The sequence below is a fragment of the Notolepis coatsorum genome (assembly GCF_963971535.1).
Source record: "Notolepis coatsorum genome assembly, chromosome: 1".
NCBI classification, from domain to species: Eukaryota; Metazoa; Chordata; class Actinopteri; order Aulopiformes; family Paralepididae; genus Notolepis; species Notolepis coatsorum.
In genome coordinates, this window is record NC_140165.1 from 192,291,365 (window position 1) to 192,308,296 (window position 16,932).

The 16,932-nt window shown below is 42.1% G+C and overlaps 1 protein-coding gene across 1 annotated transcript in view; it reads right to left on the reverse strand.

Annotated features, from left to right (window-relative positions):
- Positions 1–16,932, reverse strand: part of shkbp1 (SH3KBP1 binding protein 1) — a 41,410-nt gene that overhangs the window by 17,574 nt on the left and 6,904 nt on the right. Inside the window, exons 4-11 of the mRNA XM_084335019.1 lie at positions 15,836–15,968; positions 13,634–13,714; positions 7,110–7,274; positions 5,067–5,163; positions 1,800–1,990; positions 1,481–1,596; positions 544–631; positions 201–317 (exon numbers count right to left, since the gene is read on the reverse strand). Of these exons, the coding sequence (XP_084191145.1) occupies positions 201–317; positions 544–631; positions 1,481–1,596; positions 1,800–1,990; positions 5,067–5,163; positions 7,110–7,274; positions 13,634–13,714; positions 15,836–15,968 (988 nt within the window). The remainder of the gene's footprint in view (positions 1–200; positions 318–543; positions 632–1,480; positions 1,597–1,799; positions 1,991–5,066; positions 5,164–7,109; positions 7,275–13,633; positions 13,715–15,835; positions 15,969–16,932) is intronic.

Here is a 16,932-nt window from a genome sequence, read left to right on the forward strand (position 1 = left end):
GTAGAAGCAGTAATATTAGCAGTAGTAGCAGCAGCAGTAGCAGTAGTAGCAGCAGCAGTAGTAGTAGCAGCAGCAGCAGTAGTAATAGTAGAAGCAGTAGCAGTAGTAGAAGTAATAGTAGAAGCAGTAATAGTAGTAGTAGAAGCAGCAGGGCTGTGTGTTATTACTATTGTTAGTAGTAGTGGTATTGGCCACCATACTAGTTTTGGGCGTGAGGTAGACGCTGAGGGCAGTGATGGCGTCTTCAGTTGGGTCTCTGTACAGTTCTGTCACCAGTAGGTCGTTGTCCTTCATCCTTAAAGGAAACTTCTGGACATCTGGAGACAACAGAGAACAGAGCAGTGTTCAGGAGTCCATTCATGTATCTATTAACCCTTTGTTTCTAGGTAACAAAGACGCTGAAAAGACCATACTGCTACTCAACCACCATGAAGTTAAGATACTTAACATCTGTACTGAAAAGACTGTACTGCTACTAAACCATCATAACGTTTAGATACTGAACCTCACTGCTGGGGTTTACAGACACTGCGCTGGTCTTACCAATGTAATAGATGGATCCATTGTTGCAGCCGAGGATGAGGAAGGAGCCGGCAGTGTCGTAACTGTTGATAGGAACCACATCCTGGTTCTAGAATGACACAATAGATCAGATCAGAAAAGTGAGTTCTAGAATGACACAATATTGAACAGATCAGTAGTCAGTTATAGAATAGCTCAATATAGAACAGATCAGTAAAGTCGGTTCTAGAATAACAAAATATAGAACAGATCAGTAAAGTCGGTTCTAGAATAACAAAATAAAGAACAGATCAGTAAAGTGAGTTCTAGAATGACACAATATAGATCAGATGAGTAGTCAGTTCTGGAACAACACAATATAGAACAGATCAGAAGTAAGTTCTAGAATGACACAATATAGAACAGATCAGTAAAGTCAGTTCTAGAATAACACAATATAGATCAGATCAGAAAAGTGAGTTCTGGAATGACAATACAATTCCATTGACACATGACACAATATAGAACAGATTAGTAAAGTCAGCTCTAGAATGACAATATAATTCTAGAACTACACAATATATTTCAGATCAGTAGTCAGCTCTAGAATAACACAATATAAAACAGATCAGTAGTCAGTTCTAGAATGGCAATATAGTTCTATAATGCCACAATATAAAACAGATCAGTAGCCACTTCTAGAATGACACAATATAATTCTAGAATGACACAATATAGTTCTGGAATGACACAATATAGAACAGATCAGTAAAGTCAGCTCTAAAATTACAAAATAGAGTTCAGAAGATGAGTAAAGTGTTATGGACCAGCCAATAGAAAGGGCCATTTGATTGAGGTCATTGTTTCCCTCCAGGACTGATGTACAGAAATCAATGTCCTCTTTCTTTTATCCGTAGCTCTGTATCTTGCAACTCATTGCTGCGTCTTTTATAGACAGGAGGATTCTAGGTCTTCCTACCTGCCAGTGTTTGGTGACGGCATTCCACACGCCCACCTTCCCTGTGTGGCTGGTGGCGATCAGCTGATTACCAACAAAGAAGAGAGCCTCCACAGGAACATTTAGACTGAACACGCCTACAGGAAACAGGATATTGACAGTCAGAACCAGAGATAACCTATTAGCTGTAAGCAGCAGAGTCTGGGTAGAACCATCTGAAATCCAACTCAGTCTAAACAAACTGGAGTAGCTGGACAGGATACCTTTTAATAGCTGAAAGGGCAAGCAAGTCAGATGATGACAATAATACTAATATAATCATAATAATACAATTATTCACCAATCTCATTTCCATTGCCATCGGGGCAGATGGCCCAGAGGATAATTTCTGTTCCTGCGGCGACAGCCACCATCTTGTCGTTGTCGCCTAGCGACCCGCCCATCACCTTGGCGTTGAGAGCCACCCTGTCAATCACCCAGTCCAGACGAGGAGAGGTGAAGACCTGCTGCCATCCCGTCGACTCCTTCACTCTGGAGACACAGATAGTTAAAGTTAGCTACCTGTCAACTACTTCACTTTGGAGACACAGAGAGTTAAAGTTAGCTACCTGTCAACTACTTCACTTTTGGAGACACAGTGAGTTAAAGGTAGCTGTCACCCCTTTACTCTGGAGACACACAGATAGTGAGTGTAGCAGAACATTCTCTCGTACTGATAGTGAGTGTTTACCTGTAGCAGAACATTCTCTTGTACCGTTAGTGAGAGTTTACCTGTAGCAGAACATTCTCTTGTACCGTTAGTGAGTGTTTCCCTGTAGCAGAACATTCTCTTGTACCGTTAGTGAGAGTTTACCTGTAGCAGAACATTCTCTTGTGCTGATGGTGAGAGTTTACCTGTAGCAGAACATTCTCTTGTACCGTTAGTGAGTGTTTAGTGTTTACCTATAGCAGAACGTTCTCTTGTACGGATAGTGAATTTACCTGTAGCAGAACATTCTCTTGTACTGATAGTGAGCGTTTACCTGTAGCAGAACATTATCTTGTGCCGATAGTGAGCGTTTACCTGTAGCAGAACATTCTCTTGTACCGTTAGTGAGTGTTTACCTGTAGCAGAACATTCTCTTGTACCGTTAGTGAGTGTTTAGTGTTTGCCTATAGCAGAACGTTCTCTTGTACCGATAGTGAGCGTTTACCTGTAGCAGAACGTTCTCTTGTACTGATAGTGAGCATTTACCTGTAGCAGAACGTTCTCTTGTGCTGATAGTGAGCGTTTACCTGTAGCAGAACATTCTCTTGTACCGATAGTGAGCGTTTACCTGTAGCAGAACGTTCTCTTGTGCTGATAGTGAGTGTTTACCTGTAGCAGAACGTTCTCTTGTGCTGATAGTGAGTGTTTACCTGTAGCAGAACGTTCTCTTGTGCTGATAAGTGAGAGTTTACCTGTAGCAGAACATTCTCTTGTACCGATAGTGAGAGTTTACCTGTAGCAGAACATTCTCTTGTACTGATAGTGAGTGTTTACCTGTAGCAGAACATTCTCTTGTACTGATAGTGAGTGTTTACCTGTAGCAGAACGTTCTCTTGTGCCGATAGTGAGAGTTTACCTGTAGCAGAACATTCTCTTTTACCGATAGTGAGAGTTTACCTGTAGCAGAACATTCTCTTGTACTGATAGTGAGTGTTTACCTGTAGCAGAACATTCTCTTGTACCGTTAGTGAGTGTTTAGTGTTTACCTATAGCAGTACGTTCTCTTGTACTGATAGTGAGCGTTTACCTGTAGCAGAACTAGGGGTGGGAATCACCAGAGGCCTCACAATAGGATATTATCACGATACTTAAGTCACGATACGATAGTATTGAGATTCAAAATATATTGTGATATGCTGAGTATTGCGATATTAACACATTGGACGCCAGACCCGAGATAAGTCAGGTTAACTCGCCGAACGTTGGCCGCCAAACCCGAGAAAAGTTGTGTTTTCATCGTTATTTTTTATTCGATATTTCCATTCATAATCCATCCATCCAGCCTGATGTTATCATTGGGAATGGGTCAGAGATCGCAAACGTCCAATACCGCTGCCTAAAGCCTTGCGGCCGGTATTGCACATCCTTGGATTCTCTCTGGCTCAGCCTATACATTGATCTAACAAGTCCGGTCCGGGTTTTCCTACTCGGGCAGTAGTAACGTTTATAACACATGGATTGGGGAGAATCAAGCACCGTGGATTCATGTACTTTTGGTGGATTATCTTGGCAACATGATACCAATCAATACTTGGAATGGCGATCAGATAATTGGAATATTCTTTTTGCAGTACATCATAGTCAAGGTAAGTGCTATATGTTATCAATCTTGCGTTGATCCGAGCATGCCTTCATTGTGATCCGTGTGTGTCCTGTAACGTTACACCACAACATATGCCGTTGGTGACGATCGAAGCATAGAAACCCCCCCCCCACCCTTTCATGCATGCATGATGAAACATAATACCGATAATCTAGCATTGATTTCAGATTGATTGTTGATCCAAGCGAGGAATGGCACAGTTCCTAGCGAAATGCACTAAAACGCTGTTTAGCGGCGTTTCCTGGGATTACACAGAATTATTCTAAAACTATACTCATATTCACCACAGTAAAAAACAGGAATGTATGGATGAAAAAAGTATCTGTTTTTTGCATCTTGACCGGCAGAAACTCAATGACAATCGACTATATTATTAGATCCATAGCTATAATATTTAATATAGTTTTAGCACTGCAAACACCGGCATGTACCCCCATTCATTACACTGCTGGCACACACGGCCATACGCCCACAGCGACCTCTAGCGCCCAATGTGTTAAAGGTCCCATGCATTATAAATGGCCTTTTCCAGTGTTTAGCATTGTATCCTAGCAATTGGGGATTATATCAATGTGGCCTGTGTCATTAATTATCATATTGACTCATCAGTCTAGTCTCGAGTTCACGAGATCTTCCCTCACTCAACTAAGCTGTTCTGATTTGACTCGCAATGCGACGTAGCAAGTAGCTGATCTGCAGTGGTTGTAGCGCATAGTGTAACCCGACACTTCCTCAAACGGGTTTTGACAGAGAGGCAGATAACGAGCGAGCGAGAGGGAGATAGAGGGACCGGCGGGACCGTGTATAAGTGTGTGTAAAAATTCTCTCTCTCTCTCTATCCAATAACAGCCTGAAAAAATACGTTTTCAGTCTGTTCATCTCACTTCAATAATTTTTATTGCAGCAAATGGGATTTTCTCAAGCAGACAGATGTCAACACTGTAATCTGTGTTGCATGTACCTGACAAATTGAACTGTTTGTATTACAGTCATATTCCAACTTAACTGAATGCACACGTGTGCATGTGTGTGGACTACTGTACTATTACAGGTATTGAAATGAACAATGCAACTTCCTTATACAAAAAAAATACACTTTATTTTTTATTTATTTTTATAATAAATAATAAAATATCGATACTTGGCGTCCTTGTATCGATACTGTATCGCCACAAAGTATCGCGATACTACTATGTATCGATATTTTCCCCCACCACTAAGCAGAACGTTCTCTTGTACGGATAGTGAGTGTTTACCTGTAGCAGACGACAAACTGAGCGTAGGCCACGGCAATCCAGTTGTGATGACCACAGACGATCCGAACCATGCCTGGCTCCAAAGACTGACCTAAGCCTACACACACACACACACACACACACATTACAAATGCATGGTAGAGAACACTCATATCACTGCATGTGTATGCGTGTGTGTGTGTGTGATACACATGCATGAGTGGGACAGAGGTAGGGCTGCACGATTTTGGGAAATAATCTAATTGCGATTATTCTGACAGATATTGCGATTGCGATTTGCGATGCGATTATAACATATTTAAAAAAAAATTTACAGGAAGAATGTTGCTGCTTTCTGTAGTCGGGTCCCAACTGCAAAATTACTGTATTACCCTGTATTATACACTTTTACTATCATGTAGACTATTCTGCTTTGTGTTTACATGTGATGTATTGTATACATGCACATTTATTATGTTCTTGTGTGATGTATCGCACATTTTATTGCTGTGTGATGTATTGCAAATGTTATTGCTGTCATCTTGGCCAGGTCTAAAGAGATCTTGTATCTCAATGGGACTTCATGGTTAAAAAAAAAAAAATGTATTGCAGGCTTGGCGATTTGATAATTGCATCATTCCAAATCGCGATTTCGATTAAAAAACGATTAATCGTGCAGCCCTAGACAGAGGTGGTAAAAGCGACAAGTTAAGAAACACAGACCATGATCTTTTGGTTTTTAGATCACTCTTCTAGATGGGGAGAGCCAAGCCCCCACCGCTCTCTACTCTTAAGGCCAGTGTCCCCTTCTCTAACCTCAGTGTTGTCCTAGCTGGCCGGGATGAAAGGACTCCTCTTAGCCCAGCTCATTTAACCTACATGTATTTTTTTACTATGTGTCTCACTATTAAACCTATATTGATCATGAAGATCCATCCGTCCACGACCATAATTGATGAGTCCGGTTCCACCACAGTAGAGATGCGCCGATCGATCGGCCGGTGACCGGAATCTCCTCGGTGACCCGTCCCAGAATGTGCTACCTGGGCTGACCCTCTCCTCTGTAACCCGTCCCAGAATGTGCTACCTGGGCTGACCCTCTCCTCTGTGACCCGTCCCAGAATGTGCTACCTGGGCTGACCCTCTCCTCTGTGACCCGCCCCAGAATGTCCTACCTGGGCTGACCCTCTCCTCTGTGACCCGCCCCAGAATGTGCTACCTGGGCTGACCCTCTCCTCTGTGACCCGCCCCAGAATGTCCTACCTGGGCTGACCCTCTCCTCTGTGACCCGCCCCAGAATGTCCTACCTGGGCTGACCCTCTCCTCTGTGACCCGCCCTAGAATGTCCTACCTGGGCTGATCCTCTCCTCAGTGACCCGACCCAGAATGTCCTACCTGGGCTGACCCTCTCCTCTGTGACCCGCCCTAGAATGTCCTACCTGGGCTGATCCTCTCCTCAGTGACCCGACCCAGAATGTACTACCTGGGCTGACCCTCTCCTCTGTGACCCGCCCCAGAATGTCCTACCTGGGCTGACCCTCTCCTCTGTGACCCGCCCCAGAATGTCCTACCTGGGCTGACCCTCTCCTCTGTGACCCGTCCCAGAATGTCCTACCTGGGCTGACCCTCTCCTCTGTGACCCATCCCAGAATGTCCTACCTGGGCTGACCCTGTCCTCTGTGACCCGTCCCAGAATGTCCTACCTGGGCTGTCCCTGTCCTCTGTGACCCGTCCCAGAATGTCCTACCTGGGCTGTCCCTCTCCTCTGTGACCCGCCCTAGAATGTCCTACCTGGGCTGACCCTCTCCTCAGTGACCCGACCCAGAATGTACTACCTGGGCTGACCCTCTCCTCTGTGACCCGCCCCAGAATGTCCTACCTGGGCTGACCCTCTCCTCTGTGACCCGTCCCAGAATGTCCTACCTGGGCTGACCCTGTCCTCTGTGACCCATCCCAGAATGTCCTACCTGGGCTGTCCCTGTCCTCTGTGACCCGTCCCAGAATGTCCTACCTGGGCTGTCCCTCTCCTCTGTGACCCGTACCAGCTTCTCAGAGTATCCTTACCTGGGCTGACCCTGTCCTCTGTGCGTCCCAGCATGCCAGAGTGTCCCAGGTTAGGAGGCATGGTGTTGCTGCGTCTGACAGGAACTCTCTCTGGAGGCGCCGCCCGGCTGCCCATGTACTGAGGCCCTGCCACACTGTGGCGGTTACGACGCTTCGCTGGGTAGACTGGGAGACAGGTACACATGCAGAGAAACATCAGGGTGTCTGTGCATTGTAGTCTTAGTTATTACTTGGTAGTTCGGTAGTGTTCGTTAAGTTAGTTAATTAGTTGTTAGGTAGTTAGTTGTTTATGGGATATAGAAGAGGCTCATCCAACAAGCTTCACCTTACTATTAATCTATTAGCCTACTGTAATTGATTTAGCCTATCACAGGAACTGTTTATAGTATGTTTTTAACTATGTTCTATTTTTATTCTGTATTTTATTATTATTATTATTATTATTAATAATTATTTTGTTGTCAACCTTTTCAACAAGCTAAAGCGCAATATAATTTTTGATGGCCACAATTAACATGATTAGTTGGAATGTAAACGGGGTTTCAAATAAAACAAAGAGATATAAAGTCATTAGTCATTTGAAATCCCTGGACTGTGATGTTGCGATGTTGCAGGAGACACATTTGAAGGATGAGGACTCTATTAAGTTGAGACAGAGATGGGTAGGCCAGGCCTACTCAGCACCAGGTACCGGGGCATCTAGGGGCGTCAGTATTTTAATAGCAAAACGACTGACGTTTAGACTATCTCAAAAAATTATTGACAAGGATGGCAGGTTTATCATTCTATCAGGTTTTTTACAAAATACTAAATGCACGTTAGTAAATGTCTATGCACCCAATATTGGTCAGGCCGAATTTCTATCCAAATTGAGTGTGGCATTATCTCATTTTGCGGCAGACCATATTTATTTAGGAGGTGATCTCAACCTAGTTAGTGACCCGGCAGTGGATAGATCGGGCCACCCACTCATATCAGATGGTGCATTGTCAGCAGCGCTCAATGAGTTGCAGGTATCTCTGGCTTTGACAGACATATGGCGGGTAGTAAACTCTCTTGCCCGAGAATATACTTTCTATTCACACGCTCATAATTCGTACTCAAGGATTGATTACTTTCTTTTTTCACAATGTACAGTTGAGAATGTGATAGAGTGCAACATCCATAATATTATAATCTCAGATCATGCCCCCATGTCAGTGCGCTTAGCTCTCTCTGTAAACAATCACAAAAGTAAACAATGGAGATTTAACAACTCTTTGCTAAAAGATCAAGAGTTTGTATCTTTGATAAATGAGAGAATAACTGAATTTATAAATATTAATCTAAAATCTGTCCCTTCAATACAAATGGTGTGGGAAGCATTCAAAGCAACTTGCAGAGGGTGGATTATTAGCTATTCTACAGCCAGAAAGAAGAAAATGATAATGAAGAAAAACAACTTAATATTAGAACTTAAGGCTGTAGAAACACAACACATGCTTAACCCTGGAAATATACAACTGAAAAATACTATGTTGATTCTTAAGACAGAGTTGCAATCAATTATACATGAGGAGACAGCGTTTGCTCTTTTCAGACTCAGTAGGAAATATTTTGAATCAGGAGATAAAGCCGGTAAGATGCTAGCACTAAGATTAAAACAATTAGAAAATCGCCAATCAATACCATTTATATGTGATAGTACAGGTGCAGTTATTTATGAACAAACAGAAATTAATAAAGCTTTCAGTGATTTTTATAGTAAACTCTATCAGTCAGAAGGATCTAAAAAACAGGAAGACATGGATATATTTTTTAAGGACATATCCTTACCCACATTACAAGAGGTAGAAAGGGAGCATTTAGAGGGTCCTATCAGAGAATCAGAAATCATATCTGCCATGAACCTCCTTTCAACAGGGAAAGCACCAGGGAATGATGGATACACCTTAGAGTTTTACAAACAGTTTCAACACAGGCTAACCCCACTGCTTACACTAGTATTCAATGACATAATAGTTCATCAATCCATGCCTCAGAGTATGTGCCAGGCTACTATCTCTTTGTTACCTAAACCTGATAAAGATCACTCACAAATGGGTAATTATCGTCCCTTAAGTTTATTGAACAGCGATTATAAGCTATTTGCTAAGATCCTGGCCATGCGCATAGAGACAGTCATGCCTTCACTGATCCACCTTGATCAAGTAGGGTTTATTAAAGGCCGCCACGTTTCTAATAATATGAGGAGACTATTTCATGTCATGTCAAAAGCGGGCAACCTACAACAACCAGCGGTAGCTTTATCCTTGGATGCTGAGAAAGCTTTCGACAGAATAGAATGGCACTATCTGTTTTATGTTCTTACCAGATTCGGTTTTGGACCCACGGTCATACATTGGGTGATGGCGCTCTACAACAAACCACTAGCTTCAATTAAAACAAATGGCATTATATCTCAACCGTTTCAGCTATTCAGGTCCACCCGACAGGGTTGTCCGGTTTCTCCATCACTCTTCATCCTCGCCCTCGAACCGCTGGCATGTGCCATACGAGCAGAGGAGAAAATCACGGGCATCAATATTGGGGGGCATGACTTTAAAGCTAATCTGTATGCAGATGATGTACTATTAACACTAACACAACCCTGTCAATCAATCCCACAGGTGATGAAGCTGATTAAAGCATTTGGGGAGTTTTCAGGATATAAGGTGAACTTTAATAAGAGTGAAGCTATTCCTCTGAATAACCTGACCCATCCTTCACATATTGGTTCTGCCCCCTTACAGTGGAGATCACAAGGTATGAGATACCTCGGAATAAACATCCGGACACCTATAGACACGATTTTTGATTCTAATGGTCCACACCTCTTGAAGACAATTAGGGAGGATATTAAGAGATGGACAGTGTTACCCATTTCATTATGGGGTAGAGCAGAGATAATAAAAATGAATATTTTACCTAGAATATCATTTCTAATATCAGCTGTTCCACTCAAATTCCCCTCGTATTGGTTTAAAGAGATAAATAAGCTATTTACAGGTTTCTTATGGAGGGAGAAGACACCTAGAATCAGCTACAAGAAATTGATGAGACCAAGAAATAGCGGTGGACTTAGTATTCCGGATGTTTACTCATACTATCTCTCTTATAATGCCAGATTCCCCTTGTCATGGGGTTACATATGCAAGACCGAAATAGGCAGTTGGAAATGGATTGAGGAGAATATTTTATCAGAACTTAGTAAGACGGTATCCTTGGTATCATTATGGTTTCACCCCAAACCTAACTTTAAAATGGATAACCCGATAATAAGATTTTCATGTGAGATAATCAAAACCCTACAGAAACGGCTAGCCTTCAAAGGGATCTCTTTACCTTCATGCCCCATATGGTCTAACCCCCTGTTAATGGCTGGGGGCAGCACACTAGTAAATACTTCATGGCAGGGTAAAGGAATACATCAACTAGGACAGATTGTGAAGGATGGAGAGACGATACCTTTTAATGAATTGAAAGATCTGTATAATTTAAGAGATAGTGAATTCATGTTGTACTTTCAGTTGAGATCTGTAGTAAGATCAGTATCCATGAAAAATAGAGATATGGGGATACATAAGGATTTGGATGACAAACTAAGAAGGATCGCTTCAGAAAGGAGGTCAGTATCTAAGATCTATAGGTTACTCTCACTTAGCTCATCAGATGGCCTGGCCTCCATTAAACAGCAGTGGGAGAGGGATTTGAAGGTCTCCTTGACTGCTCCACAATGGGAGACGGTTTTAAAAAATACAACAACATCATCAAAATGTGTAAGATATAAAATGATACAATTAAAGGTAGTTCATCGAGCTTATATTACACCATGTAAAATTAAAAAAATGGATCAAGCCATCTCAGATTTGTGCTGGCATGGATGTGGGGAGGTAGGAACACTCATCCACATGTTGTGGCATTGCCCCACAGTGAAGAGTTTTTGGCACAAGGTCATTTTAAGACTATCCTCTATTCTCAGTGTTAAGATACCCTTATGTCCAAAAGTCTGCCTCTTGGGCATAGGGGTAGTTGGTATACAATCAGCACTTACGCAACGCATCATTACACTAGCACATATGTCAGTTAAGCGTACTATCATGATGAACTGGAAGATCCAAAAGCCAAATTGTTTCTGTATGGACACCTGGATGAGGGATTTCATGGACCTATTGACAATGGAACGAGCAGCCTCAACGCTCACTGAACATGACCATGGAGAGGACGGTCCCTGGATCTATATAAGGACATATTTGGAGAATACTTATGACTGAAAGCAGGAGTGTTTGATCTGCACCCCCCCCCACCCCCCCCCATTTTGTTAGTATGTTTTGTCTGTATTGTACCGTTTGTGAGTTTTGTTTTGTCTGTATTGTACTGTATTGTATTGTTTATTGTTTGTGAGTTTAGTTTTGTCTGTATGGTACTGTATTTATGTTGAGCTGTTTTGTGTTTCAAACTATTAATTAAAAAAAAAAAAAAAAAAAAAAAATTATTTTGTATTTTTTTTAACTATGTTTTAACCCTGTAGCACTTTGGGATCCTAGTGAACGAAAACTGCAATACAAATACAATTTATTATTATTTTATTATAGTGTAGTAGAGTATAGTATAATTTAGTGTAATACAGTATAGTATAACATAGTATAGTACAATGCAGTATAGTATATTATAAAACGAGTAGCTCAAATCAAGCAATCTGTGATTCGAATTCCTTTTCACAAAATCATGGTTTAATCAGTATCACTTCCGTTAGCCTTGTTAAATTAGTCGGTCTGGTCTACAGAGGAGACTGGTGCTGACTAGGGCTGACCCCTATTAGTCGATACATCTCCTTTCTAAATATTATACTTTTTTTTTTTTTTTTTTGACCAATAGTCTACTAACGGCAAATTTTGGCCAATCATAGTCGACCATCCAAATCCTTAGTCGGGGACAGCCCTAGTGCTGAAGCATGGAGATTGGGGAATAACCCTGGTGATATGCTGGCTCTCACTGTCTATATATCTACTAAGGCTGTCAAAGTTATTCTTTTAATAACAATTCTTTTAACGCCACTATTTTTTTTAAACACAAGATTACACTTGATAACCCTGGTGATGTGCTGGCTCTCACTGTATCTATCTACACTTGATAACCCTGGTGATGTGCTGGCTCTCACCGTCTATCTATCTACACTTGATAACCCTGGTGAGGTGCTGGCTCTCACTGTCTATCTATCTACACTTGATAACCCTGGTGATATGCTGGCTCTCACTGTATCTATCTACACTTGATAACCCTGGTGATGTGCTGGCTCTCACTGTCTATCTATCTACACTTGATAACCCTGGTGATGTGCTGGCTCTCACCGTCTATCTATCTACACTTGATAACCCTGGTGATGTGCTGGCTCTCACTGTATCTATCTACACTTGATAACCCTGGTGAGGTGCTGGCTCTCACCGTCTATCTATCCACACTTGATAACCCTGGTGAGGTGCTGGCTCTCACTGTATCTATCTACACTTGATAACCCTGGTGATGTGCTGGCTCTCACTGTCTATCTATCTACACTTGATAACCCTGGTGATGTGCTGGCTCTCACTGTCTATCTATCTACACTTGATAACCCTGGTGATGTGCTGGCTCTCACTGTATCTATCTACACTTGATAACCCTGGTGATGTGCTGGCTCTCACTGTATCTATCTACACTTGATAACCCTGGTGAGGTGCTGGCTCTCACTGTATCTATCTACACTTGATAACCCTGTGGTTGTGTTGGCTCTCACTGTATCTATCTACACTTGATAACCCTGTGGTTGTGTTGGCTCTCGCTGCCCATCTATCTACACGTTGGGTTGTGGTGGCCATTGGGGGCCATGTGGTAGGGCAGGCTATGTAGCATCGCCATTGTCAATACCCGGAGCGCTCATTTTAACCATTTCCTCCTGCACCTGCAAATGTAAATGTACCATAAACCGGGTTCACATCCTACCCCCCCCCCCCCTCCCCACACACACACATATACTGTATGTAGCATAGATGTTTGGTAAGGGGATTGGGTTTCTTCATTGTGCGCTTATCCGTAGGGCACAAGTATTTTGTGTTTTATTATAAAAAGAATAATATAACATAGTACAGTACAGTATAATATAGTACAATACAGTATAGTATGATATAGTATAGTACAGTAGAGTATAATATAGTACAATAGTACAGTACAGTATAATATAGTACAGTATAATATAGTACAGTATAATATAGTACAGTATAGTATGGTAAAGTATAGTATAATATAGTACAGTATAATACAGTAGTATAATTTAGTACAGTATAGTATAGTTTAGTACAGTATAGTATATACTTTAGTACATACTAGAATAGTATAATATAGTACAGTATAATACAGTGTAGTATAATTTAGTACAGTATAGTATAGTTTAGTACAGTATAGTATATACTTTAGTACATACTAGAATAGTATAATATAGTATAGTACAGTATAGTATAATAGTATAGTACCTGGTGGTGGGAGGTATCCATTGAAGAGCACGCTGCCACACGATGAGCGGTCCAGCTCATCACACAACTGGAGCTTACGCACTGCAGGGACATAGAACCAGACGGGTTAGAATCTGAAGAACTGGCGTAAGTAAGTGTGATCGGAAAATATTATCATGTCATATAGTTCTGTGTTAAAATACATATTCTATGTCGATAGCCTTGACTAGTTAATATAGGTTAACTAGCTACAGCTCAGACACTAGGGCGAAAGTCTTAACAGTATTCTTATAACAACGGCCAAGGTTTAGGAGATATGACATTTGGCCTGGACTCCAGTTCTAATGTGAAGACATAAAGTCCATAACCCCATCTTTTGTTTTAATTTTCTCACTAGGGCATTTTTGTTTACCGTTCTTGTCATATCTGGGCATCTTATGTACGTCATGTCAAACTATGTATTTATTGTAAGTCTGACCAAAGCTCTTCCTCACTTTCTGGTCAGACGTTTGTGTGTCTGATTGTAAACTGAGCTCTGTGGCCACAGAAATAAACTATGTTCTATATTTTTATATAATACAAATAGACTTTCTACAGTTTAACTGTTTGGCTCATTTAAAATATTCCACAACATAAGTGTAGTAATTTGTTCATGGTTAAAAAAAGGTTTCTTCACCATCACAAACGGTGTCTGAGGAAGGCATGCAGCATTGTCAAGGACACCTCTCATCCCAATCATGGACTGTTCGCCCTCCTCCCCTCCGGGAGATGCTATAGGAACCTCCGCCCCAAGTCAAGCAGACTCAGGAACAGCTTCTTTCCCTCAGCCGTCATCTCTCTGAACTCAGTACTACGTTGACAGCCCCCCCCCCCCCCCTCCCCCGCATATAAACTCTGAACTCCATTGCCCTGACCCTAGGCTCTGTTACCCATACTGTATGACTCTGAACTCTGTTGCCTACTCAATTTATACCAACCTAGTGTAGAATAACTACTTTCCAAAATAATAGATTGTCCAATACGTCGGGTTCCAATACGCTGTACTTTATATAGAAACTTTCGGCGCATGTTACATTGCAGTTCTCATCAGTTTCATTCACAAAAAACGCTCTCTGCAGTCGGCCACTCAATCACTCTAAATGGACACAGCTGGTTACTAGGTTACTAGGTGCAAGGCATTCTGGGACTTGTATTTCTACCAACTAACGTGGCAACTAATGTAAATAATAGTATCTCTGACTATAATAAACAAACACTCTTCCAACCTTGCTTTCAAATGTACCAATGCATTGTCCCGTGGGATTATGCCCCCCCCCCCCGCGGCGAAATTAATTAGTATCCCCCTCAATCTTTCTATCTCTCTCTCGCTCTGCCAGTCGCAGACTGTGGGTGACTGTCACTCAAAGCGCTTATGGGCGGAGCCCAGCACAAAACAGCTTGAAATCTTGAAGTGGAAAAATGTTGCTTTATAGTACTTGATTAAAAATATAAAACAATTGATTTTTTTGGAAAATAACTTTACGGATGTGTTCCATAGACTCACAGGAATTGTGTAAAGTTGCCCAAATAGTGAAAGGAATAGCAATGCATGTCCCCTTTAAAAATTTAAATCATACGAAATGGGGGGGAAATAATAATCAAATAGAAAGAAACAGCAAAACAACACAATATATGAAGTGGACAAAATGCAAGGATTTAAATGAACCAATCAGCCAGAAATACAAAAGTAAATAAAGTGAAAACAAACACCATTAGTATGGGTGGTTATTAAAGCCTCTATATGGTGGTTATTAAAGCCTCTTTTAGTTTTCTTTTAAAAACAGGGAGTGAGGGTGAACATGAGTGTTTAAGAACATATTTGTGGCAGAACATTTCATGAATGAGGCCAGTTGTTTTTTGTGACAGGCTTTACACCTACCATTCACATGTGTGAGGCTGTCCATTCAGCTGCGAGGCCTAGGGTCATTGTATTTCTAAACCATGCCCATTGTCCCAGTGATGAGACAAGCGTGTGATGGCCCGATTAACATCTTTTAGACAGCCGGTGGATTCATCCCACAAAGAAAGCAGTACTACATACAGCCGCCAAGAGAGAGAGAGTGAATCGTCTTTTCCTTTAGAACCAGCCTTAGCTTAGCATTAGCTGCCAGAGTTGTACCCTTCCTGCTGACTTGTGCTTTGGATAAAAGCGTCTGCTAAATGACTAAATGTAAAATGCCTTACCCAGCGGGGTGATGCCGTAGAACTCTGCCTCGTGCATGAGCATGTGCACATTGACGGATCGCGGGTAGAGCTCTTTGGTCCGCAGGAAGTTGAGGATGGGAGTGAACAGAGACGGGTCCCTATCTATAAAGATCTACAGAGAGACAGAGTAATAACATTAATACACAGATTTACAGAGAGACAGCGTAATAACATTAACACACAGATCTACAGAGAGACATTAAAGCCCTCTCGGGACAATGTGCTGAGAATCAGGTGCATCATTGCCTGGAGTAGCCTTTTCGGACATGTAGCACACTGCGTGCAATTGTCCATGGCAGATGTGTTGGGACACATGTGCTCCTCTGCCTGTGTACGGAAGATCATAATTTTAAATGTGAATTTAACTGGCATGTAACTCGACATCTTGCAAATGAGGGCAACCTCAACTGTTTTTTTTTTATCTACCTTTTCTCCCATTTTCTATTTTTCTCCCATCCCAATTTCGTATCGTCCAATTCTACCCTCCCCTGTCTCGAACGTTGTTAGGCCATGCCTCCCACAAGCCGGCTGCAATGTGGACGAAGCCTTACATCACGTGTCCCCTCCGGTACTCGAGGAAGCAGCCGTCGCATCTTTTCACCTGCACAGCGCAATCTCTCAGCATCGGGGGTCTGCGTTTTTGGAGGGCACGCCGCCCCCGTCGCTTCCTGATTCTGCTGCGCAGGCACACCAACCGACCTGTAGGAGTCGCTGTCCACAACGTCCGATCCCCACCCATCAGCTTCCCACCCCCTAATACTGCCAATGGCCCTATCTCAAACCCTGCCCTCTTTTCTTGATCCTCCAATCACAACTGTCGCTTACCTCGGACAAGTATGAACGACCAGCCAAGCTGATGGCAATGTGGAGAGCTGGGCTCGAACCAAGCGTCTCCTGCATTGGTGGTGAGCGCCTTGCCCACTGCACCACCTAGCCGCCTCAACCTCAACTGTTTTCAAGTTAAAATAAAGGTTTGAAATTAAATGAAATAAGGGTCAACGGTATTCCGTACAGTGAAAAAATAGGATTTTACGCCGTGAAACAGGATATAAGTTATTTACAATAAATCCAAAATG